The sequence below is a fragment of the Pararge aegeria genome, chromosome 22 (assembly GCF_905163445.1).
Source record: "Pararge aegeria chromosome 22, ilParAegt1.1, whole genome shotgun sequence".
NCBI classification, from domain to species: Eukaryota; Metazoa; Arthropoda; class Insecta; order Lepidoptera; family Nymphalidae; genus Pararge; species Pararge aegeria.
This window is the reverse complement of record NC_053201.1, coordinates 6,289,798-6,317,724: the sequence shown is the minus strand read 5'-3', so window position 1 is coordinate 6,317,724 and position 27,927 is coordinate 6,289,798. Positions and strand designations below refer to the sequence as shown.

The 27,927-nt window shown below is 36.2% G+C and overlaps 2 protein-coding genes across 3 annotated transcripts in view; one reads left to right on the top strand and one right to left on the bottom strand.

The window, feature by feature from the left end:
* Positions 1–11,109, top strand: part of LOC120633585 (HEAT repeat-containing protein 5B) — a 44,664-nt gene extending 33,555 nt beyond the window's left edge. Inside the window, exons 36-40 of one of the 2 annotated variants that reach the window (XM_039903792.1) lie at positions 501–640; positions 1,255–1,465; positions 2,434–2,448; positions 2,949–3,094; positions 8,198–11,109. In XM_039903792.1, the coding sequence (XP_039759726.1) occupies positions 501–640; positions 1,255–1,465; positions 2,434–2,448; positions 2,949–3,094; positions 8,198–8,374 (689 nt within the window). In that variant the 3' untranslated portion in view covers positions 8,375–11,109. The remainder of the gene's footprint in view (positions 1–500; positions 641–1,254; positions 1,466–2,433; positions 2,449–2,948; positions 3,095–8,197) is intronic. The other variant, XM_039903793.1, reaches the window with a different exon arrangement.
* A 1,125-nt stretch (positions 11,110–12,234) lies between these two features.
* The window catches only part of LOC120633680 (tRNA (adenine(58)-N(1))-methyltransferase catalytic subunit TRMT61A), a 107,541-nt gene continuing 91,848 nt past the window's right edge, over positions 12,235–27,927 (bottom strand). Inside the window, exons 6-7 of the mRNA XM_039903991.1 lie at positions 13,746–13,875; positions 12,235–12,383 (exon numbers count right to left, since the gene is read on the bottom strand). Coding sequence (XP_039759925.1) covers positions 12,283–12,383; positions 13,746–13,875 — 231 coding nt within the window. The 3' untranslated portion in view covers positions 12,235–12,282. The remainder of the gene's footprint in view (positions 12,384–13,745; positions 13,876–27,927) is intronic.

The following is a 27,927-nucleotide window of genomic DNA, read 5'->3' as shown; positions in this document are numbered from 1 at the left end:
AGATTAAAAAAATTAAGGACACCTAAACAAAACTTCACTGTAGATTGATTTTTAAGTCTTACTTGACTTTGGATAGGATAGAGTGATGCCTGCTGGGATTCGAACTCGGCCCCCAGAAAGAGAAGTCGAGCTCCTAGCCCATGCACTATAACCACAGCTTGATCCGTTAGAAATTATTAAAAAAAAAAACTGTCTGAAAAGTCGGTTTATGGACGACAATTATTCTACGTTATAACGTACGTCCGAGTAAAAGAGAGATAAATGCGTCACAAGCCGAACGTTTATCTAACGGAACGGCTATCGCTCGTTCCTTGGCTCAGAACGTGACAATGAGTCATGCTTTTCCGTGCGTGCAGCCGGCGTTCATCGATTACTAGGACGTTATCACGTCAAAAACTTTATGAAATCTGGTATGCATGTCACCTCACGATATTTTCCTTAACCGCTAAAACAAGTCTTATTTTACGGTAACGTGGTACCAGAAATTGTTGATTTTTCAGAGGAACCAGATCAGCGTATAGACAACGTGACCGGTGCGCGTGCAATGGCCGCGATATTAGCACGCGCGGCTCCCGCACCGCCCTTGCACTACCCGTGCATTAACCACTTCCGACAGTGCCTCGATACTAGGGACCATGAGGTAATCATTTATGTTAACTTAGTACTTACACTCTCTAGAAGTTATTAAAAGTGGGAAAATTCTCTTCCAGTATGTAACTTTAGGCTATGAAATAACTTGAGGGTATGCACTACTTTTAAGCATGCATTAAGTGTATACCACTGCTAAAGTTGAGCGTTTTCACAAAAAGAATTGTATTGTCGCTAGTTTCGCAAGGAAAGTTCAAATAGCAGATTTTGAAATTCCGTGCCTTGAAAAAGTCCGACATATCTTCGAAAATAGCGATCATGGTGCTTAGTTAAGTTACTATAGTACTTAAAGGCTCTCTAGAAATATCCTTAGTCTGCACGATTTGGTCAATCATATGTCAATAATAATATGATATTATAATGAGGCAAAATAATAAATATTACGAAAAATCCTCATCGAATAGGAGTTATAAAAAACTCTAAGATAGGCAGTTATTTTAAGCGTGTATTAAGTGCAAACCACTGAAGTCGGACTTCGACGCTAGGGATCATGAAATACTTTTCTTAATTCTTATTATTTGATTTTGAGATTTTTATTTTTATATACGGTTGGTCGGATTAAGGACAAGAAAATAGTTTAGTTAAGAATTTCATGTTTTCCATCAGGTTTTCGCATCATGCTGCACAGTTCTCCGCAGTGTTTGGTCTCGGACCGCCCCCGCGGAGTGTGTGTCGTGGTGGGCGCGGGCACTGGCCGCGCGGGTGGTGGCCCGGGCGGCTGCGGCCCGCCACGCCACAGACGCGTCGCACGTCAAGGCCGCAATTTCCGCGGTCACTGCATTGGATGAGTTGGTTGACGCCGCACCGGACGCCGCACGTAAGTTCATCAAACTATCTATAAAAAAAAAAGATAAATTATTCCACACATTACAATTTACAAAATTTACAGGCTCATAGGTATCTAGCTGCTATATATTCCGCCACTTTGCTTGCGTTTTGATTTCAGTTCTTTTTAATGTATGCGGGTTTATGCCCATGCCAGTCTCCTGGGTCCAAGGTATCTCTATGCAAAGTTGTGCCAAGATCGGTCTAGCTCCGAGACGTGAATAGTTAAAAAAGGCTATTTTCTTAAATCCCCCGAGAACATAGTCGGGTGCTTTTCTGTAATAAGGGACATATTTATATCCAAAGGTAATGTAAGCTATACATGTGCTTAATTTTATCGTTGATAAAGAGCGTTCTACGATACTTCAATAAATTCAAATTCAAAATTCAAAATTAATTTATTTCAAGTAGGCCTCGTTTATAAGCACATTTGAAACTGTTTTTAGTGACTCTACCACCGGTTCGGAAGGCAGATTCCACTGAGAAGAAACCGGCAAGAAACTCAGCAGATTGCTCTTTTCCAACATCATTTTATAGTTTAACAATCTTTATAATTTTTCTGTTTTGTGAGAGATGAGAGCGGAGTGGCCTGCCTTGTCGTTAAGGAATTCATTAATCGTTTAGTAACCACGATTGGTTAAATGTGTTTTAATAGAAAATTAAAACAATATTAAATAAAATAATAAAATTTAATTATAAAAAAGCTGGTAGGAAAATTAAAAAAAAAATTAATCTGCACATGTACAGTTTACAAAAATAAAAAATTGTCAAGTCATTCGGGAAAGGAATATCAAACATATAGATAAACTTATTAATGATATATGAACATATTCGATACATCGTTGATTCCATTGCATCATGATTTTTTTAAATTACATATATTCAAAATATAATTAGTCCATTTTGTCTTTTACTTTTTATTATAGAGTTGATAATAATGCCTTTTTTCCTTTTAAATAGAGGATCCTCACAAAGGTGAGATTATTTTAATATTAAGGATTTATTTATTTATTTTTCATCTATGAATGCATAAATCTTTGTTTACGTTTGTATATGTATCTAAGTCAAGATCTACCTTCTCAACTGCGAAAAAAAAATAGTTATTAAAGTTTGTCTTATATTAATTACATAAGGTAATTTTGGCGCATTTTTCTACACACTGTCTCCCACTTGTGATATCGTAAGATTTTTCTAGAAATTCTCTCTAAAATGTAGTCTAGATTCTCAGTTAGAAAATGGAATACTTGAGTAAAAACTACTAATATTCGATCCTACTCCGAAATTCCGCAAACTAAACCTTCCATCTACAGCGATCATTAACCTGGCTGCCCAGGGTAGTTATTATGGGCCTCCAGTATGGAGAGGTCTCTTATTCATATATCTTTATATATATATTTATGTATAATGATTTTTATCCCTATAAGTATTAATTAAATCAAGTACATAATAATTAAATTATAGTTATCTCTTTACAGGTATCCAAATGCTCTGGATCCTTGTGCCAATAGTGATCTCGTATTTACGCGAGGCTTCGGATTTACCGCGCGCGCCCGCACATGTGCGTACTCTACACGAGTTCGCGTTACACTGGCTGATGCGCGTCGGACCTAAGCATCCCCAGGTGAGTTATTAGGGATCCGCAATGAAAGGGTAAAACGGAACTCTATAACTAAGACTCCGCTGTCCGTCCGTCCGTCTGTTTGTATGTCTGACTATCACTAGACTGTGTCTCATCATAGCTATTTGAAATTTCGACAGATTATATATTTCTGTTGCCGCTATAACATCGAATCCTATAAATCAGAATAAAATAAATATTTAAGGGGATGTTTTTTTTTTAGTTTTTATAGATAATGGTACGGACCCTGCGTGTCCGAGTCCGACTCGCACTAGGCCTTTTTTTTTCTATCTCTAACAAATACGTTAATATTTAGTGCACAAGTTGAATTTGACTCGTCTGCAGGAGATAAATATGTTTTGACAGTCTATGTATGTTTAGATTTTATTATTATTATTTATTACATCAAGTTTCCAAAAAAAAATAAAAAATACTTATAGCTAGCATCAGAAAACCACGCAGGTTTGTAATATATGCTAACAGATAATTAAATCTAGGTACGTTACTACAGAACATTATTGCCAGTTTACCATGTTGTGTATGAAAATGATCACAAGTTACTTAAAAAGAAGGACTTCAGTTTTTTCTTAATATTACGAGGATTAATATTGTCTCGTACATCAGTGGGTAATTCATTAATAAGGCGAGGAACTAGGTAAACGTTCGTGCGCTCGCCATACCTATTGAACGCGCCCGACGTGCATAACCGGCCTCGACTGACGGCCCGCGTGCATACAGGATGTTGTACTTTGTTCCAGTATATGTTATTGAAAAAGTTTTCTTTCAAAATTGAATATTTCAACTGTACATGCACTGGTAAAACTTTACACTGTTTAAAAAGTTCAGCTTCGGAATAGTCACTATGGTTATTGTTAAGGATAACTTTTAAAATTCTTTTTTGCAGCTTGAATATTTCTTTTAAATAAGAGTTATATGTACGGCCATAACTGCTCAAACCATACTGGATATATGATTGAGCTAGAGAATTATACAATATTAATTTTATTTTGAAGGGAATACGATTTCTTAGAATTATTATATTAGCTAAAAATTGCCTAAGCTTATTGCAAACGTGTTCAATATGATAACTCCAATTAAATTTACTATCTATATGTAATCCTAAATATGTAACAGTTTCAACCACTTCAATGACGGGGCATTTACAATTGGTGTAATTCGAGTGTAGGCAGCTGTGGTCATGGGCAAGAATATGGTTCATTGGGAGTTTTGCAAGATGCGGAGATTTTATGAGTATTAATTTAGTTTTACCTGGGTTTATTACTAAACCAGAATCGTGACACCACTTATTCAACATATTAAAATCAGACTGTAGAAGGTCACGAGCATTATCAGGATCTTTATCAGCAATCAGTAAGCATGTATCATCCGCAAATTGGTAAACCGTGGAGTACTTTATGCAGTTATGCATATCATTAACATATGAGAGAAAGTGAAGAGGGCCCAACACTGAGCCCTGCGCTGTACCCTCAGTAGATGCTACATGCCTACTATATGCAGTATCAATCTTAACCGTAAACGTTCTATTACAGAGATAATTCTCGCACCATTTTAATAATGGTCCACGAACCCCACATCTACCAAGCCTTTCTATCAGTTGTTTATGCTCCAAAGTATCAAAAGCACGCGAAAAGTCAATAAATAGAGCCAACACGTGATGTTTGTTATTAAGATAATCGTTGACTGCATTTGTAAATTTTGACAAAAGATCGGATGTACCTTTACCAGCTTGAAATCCAAACTGATTTGGGTACATCACGTTCTGTTTTTTATAGAAACTATGTATTTGGTCACTAAGACATTTTTCTACAATCTTATCAATACAAGATAGTAGTGTAATTGGACGATAATTGCAAAAGTTACTTCTTGATCCCTTTTTATAAACCGGCCTAACACAACCAACTTTTAATTCGTTGGGATAAATTCCCGTTTTCACGCTTTGGTTAATTAAGTGAGCTATTGCTACCGATACGTCTTTCCCCACAATTTTAATATCTGATACTTTTATGCCATCGAGTCCAGGCGCTTTGTTAATGTTTAACTTTTTAATAATCTTATGAACTTCGTAACTAGTTACCTTTTGAAAACGAATACTAGAGTCAATTCCTATATCAGATCTTTTAGCATTTATGAGTTTATTGTTACACTTTGGTATAATGGCTTTCACCGCATTATTAAATTCTTCAGCGAAATGTTGAGCAATAGTTGCACTGGCAAGCCCTTGTGCACTAAACGCCTTAAGTATTGCTTCATCAATCGATAATTTTTTACGCCCTAACATCTGATTAACAATTTGGTATATTTTTCTTGTGTTTCTAAAGTTATCACTTATCAGTTTAAAGTAATATGTATTTCGTTTATACTCTATAATTTTATGTAGTCTGTTACGTATTTTATTATATTCAAGTCTTATCACAGGATCATTCAAGTTATTCTTCCAAGATTTAAACAATTTGTCTCGTTTTTGGCACAATCGAATAATATTTTTATCAATCCAAGGGAGTCTAATGGCATAGCGATGATTGTACTTACGTGTTTTATCGGTGGCAGCAGCATTATTAGCATCATTAACTGAATTATTTATGAAGTTATATATTTTGCGTGGGCACTGCATTTGTTTTGTTTGAAACCATTTAACCTTCCTTAACTCCTCGGTAAGTACATCATAATTAATGATTGGTTTAGTAACACCCTGTATGCTCGCAAGCGCTCCGCCACCGATGCAGCTCAGGATTACCGCACGGTGATCGGCTAGTACTGTGTCCAACACAGCCGAGTACGGATGCAACGTTGGGGAGCGCACAAATATGTGATCAATGCATGATTTAGTAATAATGTTTAATCTTTGTTCTATTCTCGTATAATCCGTAATTGCGCACATCAATCCGTGTTCACTTAGTGTCTCAAGATAAAAATCTTTACAGGATGAAAAAGATTTTAAATCTATGTTGGTGTCACCGATTAAAACAAAATTTTTCTTAGAATCAAATTTAGAGATATGTTTACCCAGTTCCTTAACAAAGATGTTTTTATTTGTTGATGGTGGTCTATATATGGCACATACAATAGCATCTTGGGAGTTTATTTTAATATTTCCACATACGCATTCAAAGGTTTTACATATATCATCACAAATAGTGAACTTCATATAGTTCTTAACGTACAATATAATACCACCTCCTCGCTTGTTATTTCGTAATTGTGAAAACATATTATACCCAGGTATATTAAACAACTGTTCAATACTGTACGTAATACCTACTTCTGTTAGTGCAATTACGTCTAAGGGAAACGGGCAACTATGAATAACTTGGAGTAATTTTGTGAAATGTTTTTTTATGGACCTAATATTAATGTGCAAACAAGACAAAGCTAGATGATTACTGGCTGGTAATCGTTGAAAAAAGTTTTTGTGGAATGACAATCGAACATTTCGTGTACTTGAGCATCCATTATCTATTAGTAGGACTTAGTAAATCTAATGTTTAAGTATCTAGTAAATATAACTTGCAAATAACTACTGATAAATTAATAGAGTATATTAAATATGAACGGATAATCTTAAATGGCTAGTAGTTGCCTTATATCCTGGTCAGACCTTATGTAGTGGATCTTACTATCACTGGATTTTCTTACACATACTTTACCATCCTTACACCATATGAACTGGAAAGAGCTTCTTAGTTGAGTTTTGGCATTATACAAAAGTGTTTTTACATACTTGGTTAGGGCTTCTCTTATATACACTCTGTTGTCAACTTTCTCCTTAGGGGCATTAAGCAGCAGCATTCCTACTGTGAGGTTTTTATCCTTACTAGCTTCAATTAATTGATTGCGGGCTATTTTCGATTTCATATTTACCAGGATGGGGCCGGGCTTATTCTTAGAGCCTGGTAGCCGCTGAGCTGATTGAAACTCTTCCTCAGGCACGCTTAATTTCAAGGCCATAGTTCCCACCAATTTGTCTACATCTTTTGAGGACATTTCAGGTATACCAGCGATTTCGACCGCCATCGATAGGGATTTTTGTTCGAATGCTTTTAAACCTTGTTCCAGCACGTTCACGCGTAGCTCCAAGTTTTTGTTTTTGTTACGAAGATCATCATTCTTATGCTCCAGGTTCTTGATTGCACTATCCTGCAGTTTTAATGTCTGCTCCATACTGGAAATTTGGTCGCTTAAAAAGTCAAGGGATGCCTCCAGGTTGCCTATTTCTTCCTTAAATGTTTTCTTAAGCTCTCGGCTGATATCCTGGACCAATTTTCGGGTGTCAATAGATTGGGAGCTTCCTGGCAGTTCACCATCTGTGTCCTCTTCATCTTCTTCGTTATCAGGTGTAAAAAACGTCGATCTTCGCGAAGAGTTTTTTTTACATACCTCACAGCTCCATTCAATGCCCGGTGTGTTCCTAATAGTGTTAAGCTGTTTGTTTGAGAGTTTAGAGCAAGCAGGGTCTGCATGAACTATTTTATCACATCTACTACACTCTAACCCGGGAATTTTCTTGGTTATATTTTTATTACACGTAGCACACTTTTTTTGCACCATCGTTCGTAGGTTGCAGGTAGGTTAAATAAGCTTGTCAACAACCGCTCGGTAACGCACCTAGACGACGACTCCAAGATGTATATGTATTAAATATATATCAAATGAAAAATTTTAACGTGTAGATTTGAATAGCACCAAATATACCACATAGTGGCCTTATATATTTTTTTGTGAGTCTATGATCTACTTTCCTTTCTGGGTGGTGGGTAGATATTTAAAAATTGGGTGTCGTTGGCTGCATTTCAGTACCCCGAGAGCCGTAGGCTATGTTCAATGGCATGCATTTCATATAATCACTAATGCACTGCCTTCCCTTAAAATTTCATATAACTTTAATAGGAAGAGGATTTTTCCATATTATGCCTACCCTGGTGAATAATCTTGTGCACACCACTGGCTGTTACATTACAATAAGTCGAATAAAATAGATATGACAGATCAATATTACCAACAAAAAAAAAATTTCTTTCTTAATATGTCGGCTAAGTTTGTGTAAGTAAAAACTGATCAGTTCTTTTAATCCATTGCTATTCTTACCAGGAGTTCAAAACAATGATGCAACAGTCTTCGGAGCTTCGTTCAAAGCTTGAAAATGCAGTAAAAGCTAATCAAGCAAATCGAAACGCACGTCGATCAGCGTCCACGCGGCCCGCCTTTGACACCCGCCCCGCCAAACCTACAATAGAACTTAAGACAGACTTTAGCGACTTCAGGTAAACCTGTATCTAGTTATTAGGTGAAACATTTTAGAGGTAAGCCAATATTTGTCATTGACTAATGTGAGTATTAAAGTATTTGAATGTAGCTAATCGCAACGCGCTGGATTTAAAAATATGGACACTGTACCTATTAGATAAATTAGACAGAAATTTGTTATATATGAAATATTATTTTAAACTAAAGAAAGATCAATATTTGTCATTGACTAACATTAGTATAAAACATAATTGTATCAGGCTTCAAAGTCCGTTTTTGACACTCGCACCTCTAAACCTATTAAATTTATGACATAAAGTTTTCAGGTAAGCCTGTATTAAGTTTTTGGTAAGTGAAAAGATGATTTCAAAGTTAAGGCCAATATTTGTCATTGCCTAGCCAGTTAACAGTTAACTTAACAGTTTGAATCAAACTAAAATCGCAAACGTTAAAAGTCTGCATGTATTTAAAACTCACTCGGTTAAACCTACTATTTAACTTACGTCAGATTTTCGTGTTTTTAGATATATAAAATTAATTCAGAATTGGGATGTGAAAGTTTAGACGAATATTGGTCACTGAACGATTCAACGGTTGTAAGAAATTTGCCCTCGTAATAATAACAAAAATAGTAAGTAATAGGAAAAAAAGTAAGTAAATATTAAGTAATACTGAGTGGAGAGAGTTATTTCAGTAGATAACAATAATTACTTGATAAGTATTGTACGTAATTATTGAATGCAATAATAAGAAATTTTATATTCGAATCTAAAGGAAAGTTGCGTAGCAACTTCATACATGAATTTATGGCATCGTCTTACGTAAACGTACTGCATTTTTTTATTATAAAGTATTCGTTACTATTTGTGTATTTCTTTTAATTGTATTTATATTAAAACGAAACCGGCGAACTTATTTGTCAATTAAAATTCCTAAATTGTACTACAAAGAATAAAAATTGCAGTGAAACTTCTCTAGGCACGGGGAAGCAATTTCATGATGGAATATTTTGTTAATACAAATTTTAGTATTTTTTTGTACACTAAAAACGGTCAAGCAGAAATTAACTTAAAACAAGGTATGTAGTGCTGATTCAATCTTAGAAAAAGTTGTCTAATTTGAGACAAATTTGACGACTTTAATTTCAATGGACCGAAACAATTTGATTCCATTCGACATAATCCAACTCGATTGTCCAGCGACAAAGAAGTTTCACATTTATGCATATACATTTACATGATGTAAATGTGTTGTTTTTACATAAAAAAAGTGGTAGAAAACGATAAGTTAGTATGGTGAGAAGTAAAATTGTTTACGTAAGCTAAGACTAGAAAGAATATATTATATTTTAATTTCCCAATAAGTATAATTAAATAAAATGTTTACGTTCTTCTATCTCACGAAGACTAGCTAAGTTTTATGTATGTGTTAAGCTGAAGTGCGAATGCGTCTAATTTTAGTACAGCAGCTGTTGGTAAAACTTTAGATGTATATTATTTATTTGTGGCTAAAACTAGAAAAGGTGATTGTCTTTAGTACATCATATATGTATACCGCCTGTTGTATTCTACTTCTGTCCTTTTATTTCTATTGTTTTTTTTTATTTTTCTAACTTCATAGTGGTTTACAAATAAAGAGTTAAATAAAATTTATAAATAAATATAACAGCGCACATAACTACCAGCTTCGTGTTATTGCTTAACTGTCTTCGTGATGTAGAAGGACTATACAATTAAAATATAAAGAACATAGTATACTGTGATAGTGTTTTGAAATTATGAAAAGCCAAATTTTGTTGTTGTATACGAATTAATGTTTATATATCTATGTCGCAGGGAATGGGTATGTCAGTGATTTTACGAATTACCAAGGAATACCATTACATTCCAGAATAAAGCATTTTTTTTGTAATATTTTTGGACGACAAACTTCAAAAGCTCAGATTTTAAGTATCTAAAGTAGTGAAAAAAAAAGGTATTTTATAAATAAATGACACGAACCATACAATAATAAAAACTTCAACAAACTTAAATAATGTAGTATATATTTGTGGTATCCAGTTTTCTCATTCTTCCTTGAGCAAATGTTTTCTATATTTGTTTTTTTTTAAGTTTTTATCTAAGGCTTTTTACTGGATTAGGTAATACAAGCGGTGATAGGCTATAGTAAGGCTTCGGGTCCGTTTTGAGGGATCGAATAGGATTCCCGGCATGCACCACTTAACTTTCGGAGTTATGTGCGTTTAAGCAATTAAATGATAATTGGTTCAACAGTTAAGGAAAACGTCGTGAGGAAACCAACTATCTACTGAGTATTCACCGTAAAGTTCTTAAAGTCGTGTGAAGTTTACCAATTGCTGATTGGTAAACTTGGCCAGCGTGGTGGAATACCGCCTCTCTCATTCTGAGATGAGACCAGTGTTATGTAATGGGCTATAATGGATTGATAATATAAGTATCCCTGGAAAATAAATCTCTGGTATTCTCATCCCCCTGTGACATCCATCCACTGCCTTAAACTTCCGATGAGTTAAGGCTAATGCATACAACGCTGCGTTATATATGGAGGCAATTTTCTGCATTTATTGTATTGTCTTGCAGATCGAGTGACAAACAAAATTGCCTGTGTTTATCTGGTTGCCTCGTGTGAGATTTTATTCCGAAGCCTGTCTATACATATAATAAATACATTTATATCTATATACATAATATATCAATCGCGAGAATGTTAACTACGATTTATATGGAATCGCAAAAGCGCCATCTAGTGTCAATCGTGGGAAATTATATTTGTAAAGGTAGAAAATCTCACATTATATAAATTGTACGTTTATTTTGAATTAAACTACTTATGCATGCAAGTAAGATTTATTTTAATCGTTTTTGTTCTAGAATTGTATGGTTGTCTATGTACTGTATAATAGTATGTACGGTTAGTATAAGAATTTGATTTATATTTCCAGATAAACAAGCTTTGTGTGCATTAACCTTGACTAGTGTATGATGTTCCGAAGTAATTCCGATTTTATTAGGCTTATCGCAGACGATCGGTTTTAAACGATTCGACAGATATAAGCGATAGTTCGACAATTGCCAACTGCCAACTTCATACAAAAAAAAAAAATTGACAGAATCGGTTGAACATTCCTTGCAATATCGTTATCAGTTGGCAACTGCCGCAAAAGTGGACTGGATGAGACATTTTGCCGATTCTAGTAAAGAAGTAATAATGCAAGATAAATAATATACTGAGCATAATTATTTATTATATGAAACTAAAGACGGTCGTCTGAATTAGGCTTTATATCATATTGTAGTATTTTAAGACAAACATATTATAAATAAATAAATAATATTATATTGTATATTAATATTAAAGATACTAATTATAATAAAGTGCTAATAAATACTGTTCTTCTTTTATTAAAGGTCTGTAATATTAAAAGCCTTTTCGATATTTCTAAACTAAATAGTCAAAAGCAAAATATTATACAGGATAATTTTTGAAACCACTGGGGATTTTTTTTTTGTGGTTCGGTATCTTAACTTTGAAGCGATCGAAAAAGTAGACGTTAGTAGAAAATCTTTGTGTGATGAACATGAATGTGTTTCAGTGTCTGGGTGTTTATCTTTATATTACAAGTATTTATGTATATTATTCATAAAAATATTCATCAATCATCGTAGTACCCGTAACACAAGCTAAACTAAACAATATTACAGTGCCTAGAAAATAAGACAGTGGTGGGTAGGTACTTTCTTTGGGCCTAGATAGCGATGTGTTTATTGCCGTAGTATATGTATTTTTTCATTTATTTAGTAAAAAAATAAGTACATATATAATTAAATTTGTTAAATATAAAATAAAAAACAAAAATAATGGTTTATATAATTCACTATTTATTTGTAAAAAAAATAATCAATCAAAGGTCAAAATTTATTTTCGTCAACCGCCATTGCCTCGTCTAAATTTTTATCTTCTTCAATAGGGTTTCCATTACACTCTTCAGATTTTGTCAATTTCAACTTCCCTGTAAGAAAAAAGTTACTATAAAAAACAACCAACTTCGAAAAAAAACTGACTGAGTTAATGACATTGGGGTCAGTTCATCTAATGTATTGAAAAACGAAGAAAAAAAACCTGTGTAATATGTGGTTTGATTGCGAGTTCGATCCCCGGCATTCACCTCTAACTTTTCGGAGTTATGTGCGTTTTAGGGGAAAAATTGCTTTATCGGTGAAGGAAAGTATCGTGAGGAAACCTGCATGCCTGAGAATTCTCGATAATGTTTATATAGGTTTATATAATTCTCGATAAAGGCGTGGGCCTGAATCCTTCTAATTCTAAGAGTAAATACGTGCTCTGTAGTGGGCCGGCAATAAAAATAATAATACCTTATTCTTTTTTTTATCAGAAAAACGTATACATTTCTGTAGTGTGAAGCCCTGTCTCCTGCGGTAGTTTAATCTGTGTTACAGGAAGCAGTGTCTTCCCTATATCTATGGTTTTATAAACAAACGTTTGACAATTTAACAGGCAAAATTATATCAAGAAAAAACAAAGAAAAAAAAAAGAATGATATAAATTTTGGAGGCGGGTGCTTAGAACATTTGATTTGTTTGTGGGTGTGCGCGTGTTTGTATGCGTGTGTGCGTGCGTGGGTGTTTGTGTGTAATTTTTTTTTGTTAAAATTTTTATTTGTTTTATTTAAATTAGATGTTCTTATGAAATATTTTCTCTGTACCCTCATAATCGTAATCTTTTAGCCAAGATTTAATGTAGGTCTTAATTTCTTTATTGGTCATGTACCTAAGGTACCTTTTTTTTAAAGATTGTATAGGCAGGGACGGTAGGTTTTTAAAGATTGTATAGGTGGTTTACGTGCAAAACTACTTTCTATAATAGGAATTGGGCATCTATCAATTCTCTTAGTACAGGTGGGTAGAAAGGGAACCGTTTTGCTATGGTATCTTCGCAATGTTTGAAAAATATACAGTTTCCTTACTGACAGCACATCTCATTTTTCATTTAAGCGAGTCGTGGGAAAGGTAAAACGGATAGCACATAATATCTTGAGTCCTTTATGTTGAATGACGTCTAAGTAATGCCTATATTGTATATGCCTATAACGGTTCACTGCTGGACTAAAGGTCTCTCTTTAATGGGAGGATTTGCCGATAAACTACGCCGGGTAGACTGGTTGGTGCTCGCAGTAGATGGTTGTAGTAGCACAGACGATGGTTATATTCCCTTAGTGGCAGTGCCGTGCGGTGACGTGGGATCAGAATACCGATGTCACCACCCGTCATCCTTACAGTTGCACGTTATCGTAATAGGCATCTAAGGAAATATAAAGAAGTAATCAATAGAAATTAATAAAGAGTAAACTAACTTCGTATGAAGCTTGGTGGCAGAGTGGCAACGGTGAGGTAGCCAGTGTGGCCCGGGGTGCTATGGGGCCATGTTCCTACCACGTAGGTTTTTTCGCTACTCGGCTTCTCTTCCACGGGGTTCTCTGATCCCTGGAACAATATTAAAAGGGATATTATAAATCGATCGAATAAAAAAATATATTGCAATGAGCTGCTGTACCTAAGTAATAGGTACTTAACTTATGTAAATTTAGTGCGTCTCGTATACAGGTCGCAAGTGTATTTTAAGCAAGTTTAGTATGTCTCGTACACAGGTCGCAAGTGTCGTTTATGGAAATTTATTACGTTTTGTATAAAAGTCGCAAGTTTCTTTTATGCAAGTTTAGTATGTGTCGTACACAGGTCGCAAGTGTCTTTATGCAAGTTTAAGTACGTTTCGTATAAAGGTTGCAAGTGTCTTTTATGCAAGTTAAGTACGTCGCATATACAGCAAGCTTCGTTTATGCAAGTTTAGCACGTCTCATACACAGGTCGCAAGTGTCTTTTATGCAAGTTTAGTATGTCTCGTACACAGGTCGCAAGTGTCTTTATGCAAGTTTAGTATGTCTCGTACACAGGTCGCAAGTGTCTTTATGCAAGTTTAGCACGTTTCGTATAAAGGTGGCAAGTATCTTTTATGCAAGTTTAGTACGTCTCGTACACAGGTTGCAAGTGTCTTTTATGTAAATTTAGTACGTCTCATATACAGGTCGCAAGTGTATTTTATGCAAGTTTAGTATGTCTCGTACACAGGTCGCAAGTGTCTTTATGCAAGTTTAGTACGTTTCGTATAAAGATTGCGAGTGTCTTTAATGCAAGTTTAGTTGGTCTCGTACACAGGTCGCAAGTGTCTTTTATGCAAGTTTAGTACGTCTTGTACGCAGGTCGCAAGAGTCTTTTATGCAAGCATGGTATGTCTTGTACAGGAAGCAAGTTAAATAAAGTTTAAATATCAATATCATCAAATACAAAATCGTGGCATGTCAAAAAACACGACGTCAATCATGTGTGCCTTACACCTATAATTTCAGGTTTTTGCAAATAAATGATGAAGTATGATAAAGTATGATTAGGATCTAGGGTGGGATAAATGGTCGTTTTATCAAAGTACAAGTTTCACAAGCTTTAATTATGAGGCGTAGCGTGATAGGTAACCATTTTCTAAAATAGGCTACCAGGTATAGCGTTCCTACAGACAGTATATTATTGATATTATCTATATCAGTTTTTTGACCGGGAATGTAACCCAAGATCTCGTCCCACGCAGCCGAACATGCTAATCAGCAGACCAACACGCTCTTGTATGCGGCATATCAAAGACACGCATAAGAGTCTGGGAGCGGGTGTCAACAAAGAGCTGTAATTATGTACACAGCAACCGATGTGAGCAAAATGAAAGGGTACACAGCGGCAGAACGCCTCTGTCATTATATTATGATGTGGCGCCACCACCAGTGTCGCTGTTTCGCGGTTACGTCACTTCTTCGAGTGATTTCGACCACGTTTTTCATTCTCCAGATATTTTCCGACAACCCGGGATGTATATATAATTTTTTTTTTATTCCACTATAAGCCCCTAGCCCTTGACTGCAATCTCACCTGGTGGTAAGTGATGATGCAGTCTAAAATGGCAGTTTAGACTGCATCATCACATACCACAGTGGTGGTTTCCAACATCAAAATTTTACATTTGAACAAACATTATTCTGCCTTGAGAGTGATAAAAGCGAAGCGTTGGGGTTTTAAGCAACCTTATTATTAAATAAATTATATAATGCATAAATTAAAAAAAAAACAAAATTCATTTATTTCAAGTAGGCCTAATATAAGCACTTTTAAAACGTCAAGTCTGTCTGTGTGTAGAGATTAATACAGTGACTCTACCATAGTAACCTCGCTTTATTAATGTGTTTTAAAAATTTTAATTAACCTTATACAAAACAGAAATTGTGTATCGACAATATCGCATGTAACGGTTAGTTGTAGGTACATAAATTGCAACCTATCACTTTCAAAGAGGCAAGATTGCCTTCAATCCGGAATCATAAAAAAAATGGTAGACAACGAAACTGTCTGAAGCAGGGATCTAATCACAATTAGAAACCTCTAATTTTGTTATGTAAACAGTTATTCGATAAGCAGTCGCTATTAGCGAGTAATTACAGTGTTATTAGAGGCGATGCCGTCATCTCATCACCTGTTAAACATTAAGCCATGTTAGGAAGAGGAGGCATACGCAACGTTCGCCTTTTTCAGAGTAGCAGCCCACTCGGGCACGAATGAAAAATGGTCTTAAAACAGTAACAGTATGTTTTTTGCATACTGCATATGCATTTTGAATAGCGCTTAAACGTTGTTAATGCAAACAGACCACGACGCCTCTTGATTATATTTGTCTATTATACTAATATTTAACGTCATGTCGTTTTGTAAAAAATATTACAGTTGTTAGTACATCGAGCTGTTGCGCGTTGCAACGTTAAAGCTCGAACTACGACCTACAAACAGTGCGTGTTGCACGATGACTTACGGATGTGAGAAATGGTCGCTAACTATAAGAATAAGGCCTCATAAGAAGGCTCAGAGTCTCTCAGCGAGCGATGGAGAGAGCTATTATCCAGAGAAAATAGCAGTATCTCTACGTGATCAAATCAAAAATGAGGAGATCCGTATAAGAACTAGATTTACCGACATTGCTCAGCCAGTCGCGAAGCTGAAGTGGCAATGGGCAGGGCACATAGCTCGGAGAACAGATGGACGTTGGGGTGTTAAGGTGCTGGAGTGGCGACCCTGCACCGGTAAACGCAGCGTAGGTCAGTCCCCAACGAGGTGGACTGATGATATCAGGCGAGTCGCTGGGAGCCGCTGGAGGCAAGCGGCCCAGGACCGTGTATTGTGGAACCACCTTCAAAAGACCTATGCCCAGCAGTGGACGTCGATTGGTTGAAATGATGATGATGATGATGAAGATGATTATTACATGTTAAAAAATCTCTCAACGTCGGCAGTGCTTTTCGCATGGATGGAGGACACGCTAGCTCGTTGCCGCGTCGCTCTACGCCTGTTAAATGTGTAAGATCAACAGACGCGGGCGCACAACGCATTACACACCTGCGGGACGTGCTTGATGGCGCGGGACTGACGCGCAAACAATTGCTTCACATTATTTTATAAATTACCCGCAAATTACAACTAAGCTAAGAGTAACAGGGGGAATAATCGTTTTTTAAATGTATGGCAAAGATTTTCTCGCAAACCCTACATATCACATGTTCACATATGTTATGTAGGGACTCCAGGAGTCTAAGGCCAAAGGATTTCAACTACTTAGGAACTACGGTTTCGTTAAAAAGACTTCTTATATTATCAACTGTATTCTCATCACCACACGGCACATATTCACATATGTATTGTGTGGTGACTTTAAGTCAATATAAATACGTAGGGTTGTCAACTTATTAAGATTTAACGGTTACTTTTGTACGAAACTAAACTGAAGTCGAGCGAAGCCGAGGCAGGTCGATACTCGTATTTTTTTTTAAAGCAATAAGCAATGGAAATATCTTTATTAATACATTATGCCACACATTATAATTTAGTAATTTTAGATGCTACCAGACGCGCAAGATAGATAGCAAAAGCGCCAGGATTAACCTAGTAATGTATGGCACAACCTAGTAAAAGCCTCCAGGTCAGCATTGTGCTACATGCCCTAACAGAAACCCAATTCTATGTTAAATTCAAAATTCATTTATTTCAAGTAGGCCTAATATAAGCACTTTTGAAACGTCAAGTTTGTCTGTGTGTAGTGACTCTACCACCAGTTCGGAAGGGAGATTTTACCGAGAAGAAGCCGGCAAGAAACTCAGCAGTTGCTCTTTTCCAAAATCAACAATTACATTTTACATTCTAAAGTTCATTTTTCTATCTTGTGAGAGATGAAAGCGGAGCCGGATGCTTCCAAGCAACCTTGTCATTATGTGGACCCTAAATCTACTACAGCTGCCATGGGCGTAATCAGGGAGGTGACAAACAGCCGCGGAAGATCTGACATAAATAAATCAGTCACGCAAAAACGCCTGAACGGATTTGGATGAAATTTGGCATGCATGTAGCCTTGGACATGGAAAAGAACATAGGCTACCTTTTACGGGATAAAAGGTAGCCTATGTTCTTTTCCATTCCCGTAGGAAAATTTCAAATGGTTTACACGCTAAGCCGCGGGTAGCTTTGAAATTTGGAATGCATGCCACCTAGGCTATTGAAAAGTATATGTACTTTCTATACCGCTCTCTCAAATAGTTTCCGTGGTAAGATTAAAAATTGTTAACGAGCGGAAGCTTTAGACCCAACTCTGAAGTCCACACGCAATCGAAGTCGCGGGCAGAAGCTAGTATAAAATATTTAATAAATCAATATTTACTTTGTATTATACGCGAATGTACATCTCCAAGGGGGTCAGGGCGCAGTTATTATCGATGTCACGGATGGGGCTCGGTGAGCGCAGCATCTCGCCTAGTCGTCCAAATAAAGCCACTAAACAACTTCATGCTCTATTTTGCCGATGGGTATATTATGGGAAAATCTTCATACATACTTATACAGCTTGTAGGTTATTAATAACCGTTAGCTTAATCCTGACTAATATTATAAATACGAATGTGTGTTTGTTTGTCCTTTACGCCTTAATTAAGCCACAAATCAACATGAATTTTGGAATAGAGTTAGTTGAAAGGACGGAGTAACATAGGCTGCTTTTATCCTAGGAATACATGTATTGTAAATGAAGCATAGGTCGTACGAAATATAAATATAATAAATGTATAATATATCTAACAATAGTAGGATTAGTAGGTAATGCAAGTACAAAGTAGGTACTGTACGTGTACGAGTAGGTATGCACATAGTGTGGGGACCTTGAGCTGTGGGAAGATTACACTAATTTAGAGCTTGGCCGATGTACGCGACCGCAGGCTTGAACTTAACACGGCCTTGGCAGAGTTGTATAAAAAAAAAAACTATTTACCTCATTATTTTTCTATTTTATTTTTTTCTGGAACACTCTGTGGTCGCATTAGCTATGTCGCTCCGCTAATTAGCATACCTGCCTTGTTTTATTTTTGACTAGCAGTTGCCCGAGACTCAGTCCGCGTGCAGTTTGTAATACGTAGAATTTTGTCATACAAACTTTCGTACCCAATTTTATACTGATTGAAGACTTGCGATAGAGAAAGCTATGCTAGAAGTATCTCTACGTTATCAAATCAGAAATGAGGCGATCCGTAGAAGAACTACAGTTACCGATATAGCTCAGCGAGTCGCGAAGCTGAAGTGGCAATGGGCGGGGCACAAAGCACGGAGAACCGATGGACGTTGGGGTCGTAAGGTGCTGGAGTGGCGAGCGAGCTCCGCTAAACGAAACATAGGTCCGCCCTCAATGAGGTGGTCAGACGACATCAAGCGAGTCGCTGGGAGCCGCTGGAAACAACCAAAACAGTTTTCGTGGATTTAGAAACTCCCTACAAAAGACCTATGTCGAGCAGTGGACTTCAATCGGTTGAATTGACGATGAAGATTCAAAAATTGGATTTCAACTCCCTTTTCACCGCTATAAAATTTAATAAAAAGTAGCTTATGTCATGTTCCTGCACTTACACCGGCATCCACGCCCTTCAGACTTGCTCTTCTTGGTCCGTCAATTATTAATATAAGAAAAAAAAACTCTGTGTGTCCCGCAATAAATCTGTAGGCGAAAGCACGGGATAGAAAATATGCCTATAGTCTTGTTTATAAACTCATTTACAAGAGAATTGACAACATTATCTACTGTTAATAAAACAACAACATAATCCCCGCGCATCGATCGCGATGTGATTGTCCGTCTGTCCGTGGCATCGCGCACGCTCCGGACACCGCAATTACGTAACATAAATTTATTCAAACTCGAACGCGCATGCGCCGTGATCGATGGTACGGCCCGTTCGGAAACGCCACACAATGTTGTTGCACTTTTGATTTATCGCTACAACTTTATGTAGTGCCTAACCGCCTAAATCGTTCCTAATTTAGTCCATTTAAGATGTTCACGAGTCGTTTTAAAGGGTACTTTACCAAAGGGTAAAGCGGGACCCTATTACTCCGTCCGTCTCTCTATCTGTCCGTCCGCTGCCAGGTTGTGACGTGTTACCGTGATAGTAAAACCGTTGAAATTTTCACAGATGATGTATTTCTATGATGAATACTAAAAAAAACGGAAATAAATAAATATTTACGGGGAACCATACATCAAACGTGATTGTTTTGCCGCTTTTATAGATGACGGTACGGAATCCTTTGTGGGCAAATTCGACTCGAACTTGGGCGGTTTTTGATGTGACACATCTATAGGCGAGGGTGTATATGACGGCCGTATTATGGACGACGGGGTATATAATTTAGGGTGTAAAGGTGTCTAATTATAGATGCGAAAATAGATATAATAGATGTAGATGTAAATAGAATATAGATGTGTTTGTTTGTCCTTCACAAACAAACACACTTTCGCATTCATAATATTAGTATGGATAGTTTGAATGACTTGCAGGCAAGTATCAAAGATTTGGCACCCTAACAGGTTGGACTCCCATATCGGAATTTCAAATATTTCGTGTAAGTTAGGTAACTATTAAAATAACTAAAAGATCGTACATCACAATTAACTACTAAGTGACTATAAACTAGATAAAAATGTAAAACGGGTGTCGATACGACCTTGTAACACTACCGATTAAGATTGAAGGGACTTTAAGTTCAGATTAAAACATAAAACCTTCATGGTGTCAACATAAAACATAAACTCTTCGATGGATGACGTGGGGGAAAAAAGTGTAAATAAAATTTCAAAAAAAGAATGACCAGCAAAGAGGCGCATTAAGAATTGAGATAAGAGAGATGGACGAGCACTCAGCGGCGCGGCCATCTTTATTATTTATTGACACTTAAAATAATTACCTACTTGAAGTTTGGCCCGTGCCGAAAATGTTAGGTTTACGGAAGTTGGAACTACTCGTAAACTAAATTGGAATTTTCATTACATATAAAAAAAACCGCTAGTACAGATATCGATGTACGATTCCCGTTTTGAATTTCATAAGATTTATTTTATTTTATTAACAGACTTCAAAAAAGGAGATGTTCCTCAATTTGGTGGTATTTTTGTACTTCTACTTTAATTAATTTTAACCTTACGTAATTTGTATTGGAATGAATTGTTTCTTGAGATAGGACTGCCTGGAATAAACGAGATACCTACTTTTATATTGGTAGTATATTTATAAGTTAAAGCGGTGATAGCCTAGTGGTTAGGACTCCAGCTTCACTTTCGGGAGCCCGAGTTCGAATCCCAGCACGCACCTCTAACCTTTTCTCAGTCTCACAATCAATGTGCGTTTTAATCAATTAAAATTTCACTTGGTTCAATGGCGAAGAAAAATATCGTGAGGTAACTTGCATGCCTGAGAGCCCTCCAACATGTCCACCAATTCGCACTGGGCCTATGGGGTCACGTGGTGGACTATGGCCTCAAATCATCCTGTCCCCATCCCATTGTTGGAGGAGGCCCGTGCTCTGTAGTGGGCCGGTAATGGGTTGATATAATGATAATACTTATAAGTTATAACACTTATAATGTCTTGTTGATTAGTGGATAGCAAGTACTACAACGGATCACGAGTTCTTGGGGTTGAAATAATGTTGAAAGAATCAATCCGGACAGATAGTGATCGAACGGACGATGTTACTTTGAAATGGCGCACGATTTCCGTCAAAAATATTTTTACGTTAAATTTGCCCTACTAATCAAGTAAAAAAGTTAAAGTATCAAGTAAATTTTTTTGTAAATATGGCATTATTGTACTGTGTTGTGTGAAATCATATTATTAAATAGGGTACGAAGATTTATATCATCTTTATTTCATGTCATTTCTGATTTGATCAAGTAGAAATGAGCATAGATAGCTCTCTCCATCGCCCGCTGACTGATGTGAGCCTTCTTAAGAGGCCCATAGTTAAGAACACGTTCAGAGCCACAAGTCAACACGCACTGTTCGAAGACTTTGGTCTTCAGGCGCTGCGATTCTTTAAATTCAGTAAGTATTTGTGGCGGGGCGGAGCTACGATATAGATAATTCTAACCATGTGTATACAACGTGTAAATTAAAACTGAAATATTACTTCTCCTAGATTTGTCTGTGAAACCGAAACGCTAAAAGTCTTCAATCTGAGCCCTAACATCACATGCAAAATTAAAATCAAGTGACTCCTCATGACACTTGATTGTGACACCAAGTGACGCTTGATCAGGCACTCGTCACGTAGGGTAGGTACTATGCGCGTTTCGGTCTTTTATCTTCAATAGGTTTGTCATAAGTAAACAAAGGAATGTATTGAATTAGTTTGTAAGGAAAAATAATATGCTCCTTTTTATTTAATATTTTAACAGGATGATTATATATACAAATGCACCCTACAACAGTATTCCATAATTCGATTACATGTTGTATATATGGATAAGAAGTAAAGGAGAATGCCGGATGTAGTGTGGGATTTGGTTTCACACAGTACTTATAAGGTGCCTTCTTGGAATTTATCTCATTTTGAAGGGTTTAATAATTACAATACATTACCAAAAACGTTAAAACTCTAGTTCGCCGGATTTCAGATTTATGAATAAATGAAGTTCGTGAATTAAGGTTATTTTTGACACATGCGATTATTGTACCTTGAATTATGGTACTGTTCACAATATGTATTTTTCGTTTTTTTATTGTCTTTACGTACAAAAGTGACGTACCTCTTTTGATTTTTGTAAGTAGATCTAAACAAGATGACGGAAATAATAGAATCACTTATATATTTCATTAAAAGATTTTTACCAAACTAAACCGTGTTCCGGCATTCTTGTATGATTTTATCCAAGTAGGTAGGTAAAGCGCAGCGGAGAGGTCAATAAAGCCTCGCTACAAATTCGTCAGAAAGGTACCAAAGCTATAAAATTAAAATGTATGAAACTTTATCGTATGCTTAGCGCTAAAACGATTTATTTTTACCTTTTAACCAAAATGCAATTTCTGAGAAACGATGCGATAATGCAAATGATCGCAGCAAAACGAAGAAAAAAAAAATCGCGATAAAGTGACGCGACTGCCAAAATGCCGCGACAAAATACGGGTTTTATCGCCGTCGCTCGTAACTGTCTCCGATAAATACCTTTTGGATTTAGACGTTTGGACACAAATGAGGGATAAATAAACGTAAAAGGTTGGAGGGGTTTGAGATATCGTAAAAAGCGTCGGTAGCGGTCAAAACGCATGTTCATGATAGTAGGTACCTTCGTCGCAGGGCAATTATGAAATTAGGGATTCCGTCAAATCCCTACAGATGTTAGAAATTACTGTATAAAGCAATAAGATACGACAACTTTTTACTCAAAAACCAAGTGGAATGGAATCAACACTCGAAATGGTAACATAAGTTTAAAAAATTTACAACAATATTTCACTCTTTTTTTATATTAAATAATAAATAAATATACTACGACAATACACACATCGCAACCTAGCCCCAAAGTAAGCGTAGCTTGTGTTATGGGTACTAAGATAGCTGATGAATATTTTTTATGAATATAATACACATAAATACTTATAATATACAGATTAACAACACCCATACAATAACAAGAGAACAAAATAGACAGTCAGTGATGTTACATAGATAAAAAGATGCTCATACAGCTCTTGCTTTTTCTCTGGGTTACAGTGTTACAATATTATTTATTTAATTATTTTGAAGCTAACGACCAATATTATTTACATTACTTAACAATTATTCATTGCAAAGTCAACATCTCCTGAGGATGCTGCGGTTTGGGAGCGAAACTGTTTGGTGAAACTGAAAAAGATCTGTTTGGTGTGGAGTATAAGGTTTGAAGAAATTATAAATAGCACCATACAGATTCTTCTGCTTTTCGTAGACTATAGCAAATTATGCTTAATTTTCGTAATTATTTAGATACATAATAAATGTTTGACTGTAAATGTTGATGTTGGAAAATTTCAACTACTGAGTTTCTTGCCTGCTTATCTCGGTAGTCTGTTATAACTAGAGGTTTGTCAAAATATCTGATTTCATGATTTCTTCTTTCACTTACTAATAATAATATATTTTTCATAATGTAATACTACAAAATATTATAGTACTTAGAAAATATTACAGTAGTGGGTAGGTTCAACAGGTCAATCAAAAGGTCGCTTAGTGTAATGTTTGGCAGGTGCTAGAAAAGGGGATGAAGTGAAAGTACCGGATATAAAATTATTACACGCAAAACATCGTGGCAACCGCTTGTAAAAAAATAAACTTAGATTGACTGTTGGGAATTGCTAAATTATTATGCTTACGTTTATATTATTATAACTATTTGTAAAATTAAAAAAAACATTTATTTCAAGTAGATGCCTACTATAAGCACTTTTGAAACGTCAAGTCTGTCTGTTTGTAGTGACTACCACCAGTTCGGAAGGCAGATTCTACCGCGAAGAAGCCGGCAAGAAACTCAGCAGTTGCTCTTTTCCAACATCAATAATATACATATTAGATTTTAACATTCATTTTTCTATCTTGTGAGAGATGAAAGCGGAGCCGGATGCTTCCAAGCAACCTTGTCATTATTTATTTCACAGATGATGCAGTCTAAGATGGTAGCGGGCTAACCTGTTAGGGAGTATGGTAGTCATACCCCTAATCGGTTTCTACGCGACATTGCACCGGAACACCAAATCACTTAGCGGCACGTCTTTGTCGGTAGGGTGGTAACCAGTCACGACCTCCCACCAGAGGCAAGTCAGAAATTATAATTTTCCAAATTGCTTATGCGGGGAATCAAACTCGGATCCACCAACTTTAAACTATATAACTCATCGAGGCGCCAGGGGGAGGTCGTCAAAGTTTAGAGGTAAGGCTGCCCCCCGAAAACGAGGATTACGTCCTACCCACTATGTGTGTTCACCGATCCTAACAATTATCTATCTCTATCCTACATACAACATACACACAACATACAACAGTACCTACGTACAACAGTAATTCAAAAATTTCTCTTCCATTACACTTCATAACTTTACCGATAAAAAGGCCCATTAAGCATTGAATATAAAACAGGTCCAACAAACCGCGATCAATAGCCGATTATGCAACGATTAAACGTTGCTGTAGCTATCGTGAATCAATCGCCGCTACGCCGCCATCTGTCAGTAATGAGAGCGAATGAATCATGTTTCATACGAGCAGTGTGAACACGGCATACCATTCTATTTATTTTATGTATTAAGGCCCAAACAGTTTGTTTAAAACCAAGAATTAACATAGAACATAGCACAATACACCAATTAAGTAATCATAATTATTTGCCCTTGGTGGTCTGCTAAAGTTCGCAACACATTAGTATAAGTATGTAGCCTGTGCATAAAAATCATTTTATAGCCTTTATCCCATTCATATTTTCACGTTACATGGAATTTAAGGTTTTAGGACCTGACGCAAAAATTGTCAGTAGGTTGAAAATGTATACAAAAAATATGAGCCGTCGCTGTTGTATGTAGGTAAGATAAAGATAGCTCATATTTTTTGTATATTTTTTGTATTAAATTAGGTATCAAGTAATTTTTTTTGTAAATATGGCATTATTGTACTGTGTTGTGTAAAATCATATTATCAAATAGGGTATGAAGATTTATATCATCTTTATTTCATGTCATTTCTGATTTGATCAAGTAGAAATGCTGAGCATAGATAGCTCTCTCCATCGCCCGCTGACTGACTGTGAGCCTTCTTATGAGGCCCATAGTTAAGAACACGTTCAGAGCCACAAGTCAACACGCACTGTTCGAAGACTTTGGTCTTCAAGCGCTGCGATGCTTTAAATTCAGTAAGTATTTGTGGCGGGGCGGAGCTACCGCCGCGCGTATCAATCATAAGGGGCTACAGGGGCCCCTAACGTGAGGAATCAAAAATTACTAAAATATTATCCGCAATGACACCTCATCTCGTGCCGACTGAATCGAATAAAAGACTCATATCTGCTTTTAGAGTGGCCAAAATATGAAGCAATCTTTTTTTTCAACTGATAAAAATTACCTATACATATATGATATAAAAAATGAAATCGTCTTCAGCTACGATTTAATAAACTGAATTGTTTGGCTAACTCAATTTCTACGAGAAAGCGATAAATATTTTTTTTTCCTTCGACGTAAAATTTTTACTTCTACCCTCCATTAGCATGTGTTTGTTTCTTTATCTTCTTATTATTCAGTTCTATGGTAACAAAACGTGTAATGTATTCTATCTCATTCTCTCCCATACTTTAATGTGTCTCTTTCTTTAACGTGTCGCACTTTCGTTTCATCGATTTTCAAATCACAGTGATTCTTAAGAAGTCTCGCTTCAAAATAAATACGGTCATGTAGGTATGTAATATGTTGCTCTTAGATGTCATTGTCACCATAAAATACCACAAATTACTTACAGTCCCGAAGTAAGCAATTCGGATCAACATAAAAGGTATTCCTGTCAGCTATAAAATGTGTACGAAATTTACTGCGGCTTTGATGTGACATAAACGTGAAATTTGTTTACGCTTCGTCGTTTCAAGCTACCGAATTTAAATTCCGTGGGTGTACGCTACCGTGCGGTCGACGGATAGCCCTTTATGAAATTTAATACACGACAAAGTAGGCGCTTACGATATAGTTATTTTTATCGTTTTTGATTATAGAAATTTTGCATTCCTGTATGTCTTTATTTATTACTTACGGTTTTTACTGTATTAGTAGTAAGGTTTACAACTAATATACACTACATTTTTAAGCATGCACAGTTAAGTTTTTATCTGCGTATTATAATTATTTATGTACCTATATTATTTACAAAAATATTCATCAGTCATCTTAGTACCCGTACCACAAGTTAGGTATGCTTACTTTTGACGGCCGATTGGCGCAGTTTGCAGCGACCCTGCTTTCTGAGTCCAAGGCCGTGGGTTCGATTACCACAACTGGAATTTTTTTGTGTGATGAGCATGAATGTTTTTCAGTGTCTGGGCGTTTATATGTATATTATAAGTATTTATGTGTATTATTCATAAAAATATTCATCAGTCATCTCAGTACCCATAACACAAGCTACGCTTACTTTGGGGCTAGATGGCAATGTGTGCGTTGTCGTAGTATATATAAAAAAAAATACTTTTGGGCCAGATGGCGATGTGTGTATTGTCGTAGTATATTTAATTATTTATGTTAAATAATATGAACATGCATTGTCTTCAGAGACTTAAGATCACTAAAATAACAATTTTAGGAAAAAAAGAATAGCTACGTGAATCTGCGAAAATTACAATCACATTAGTCAGTAAAAAAATCCTGTGCAATTAATACACACACCAGAAGTGAAACTTCTGAAAAGTAGTCTACGAGATATTGAGATGAGATACCAGGAGTAGGTATTAGGATTAATTTAAGGTTTATTATTTTTACCCAGCTGAGCATAAAAGCACATAGCTTCGAAAGTTACGAGGCGCGTGCCGGAAATCAAACTCGATCCCCTCGAAAGTGAGCCTGAAGTTTAACCAATACTCATTCACCGCTTATTAGTATGGATCAGTATAATAATTTGCGAGCTTAACAATTATTGCACATCAAATTATAATATTTAAGATACTCGGTTTATAATCGTGACCGGATCCTTGCAAGTTACGTATCGATGATTGTAGCACTTAACAGTGATTGATTTGGGTTTTGAAACGCCTGCCGAGCGCCGCTATTATATGATGACGTATTGGCCAATACATTTTAACTAGAGATGCGCCGAATATTCGTTTGGTATTCGGTATTCGGCGTATCCGGCATTCTTTTGACCGGCCGATTGGCGCAGTTTGCAGCGACCCTGCTTTATGAGTCCAAGGCCGTGGGATCGATTCCCACTACTGGAAAATGTTTGTGTGATGAACATGAATGTTTTTCAGTGTCTGGGTCTTTATAAGCATATTCTATGTATTTATGTATATTACTCATAAAAAATATTCATCAGTCATCTTAGTTTCCATAACACAAGCTACGCTTACTTTTAGGC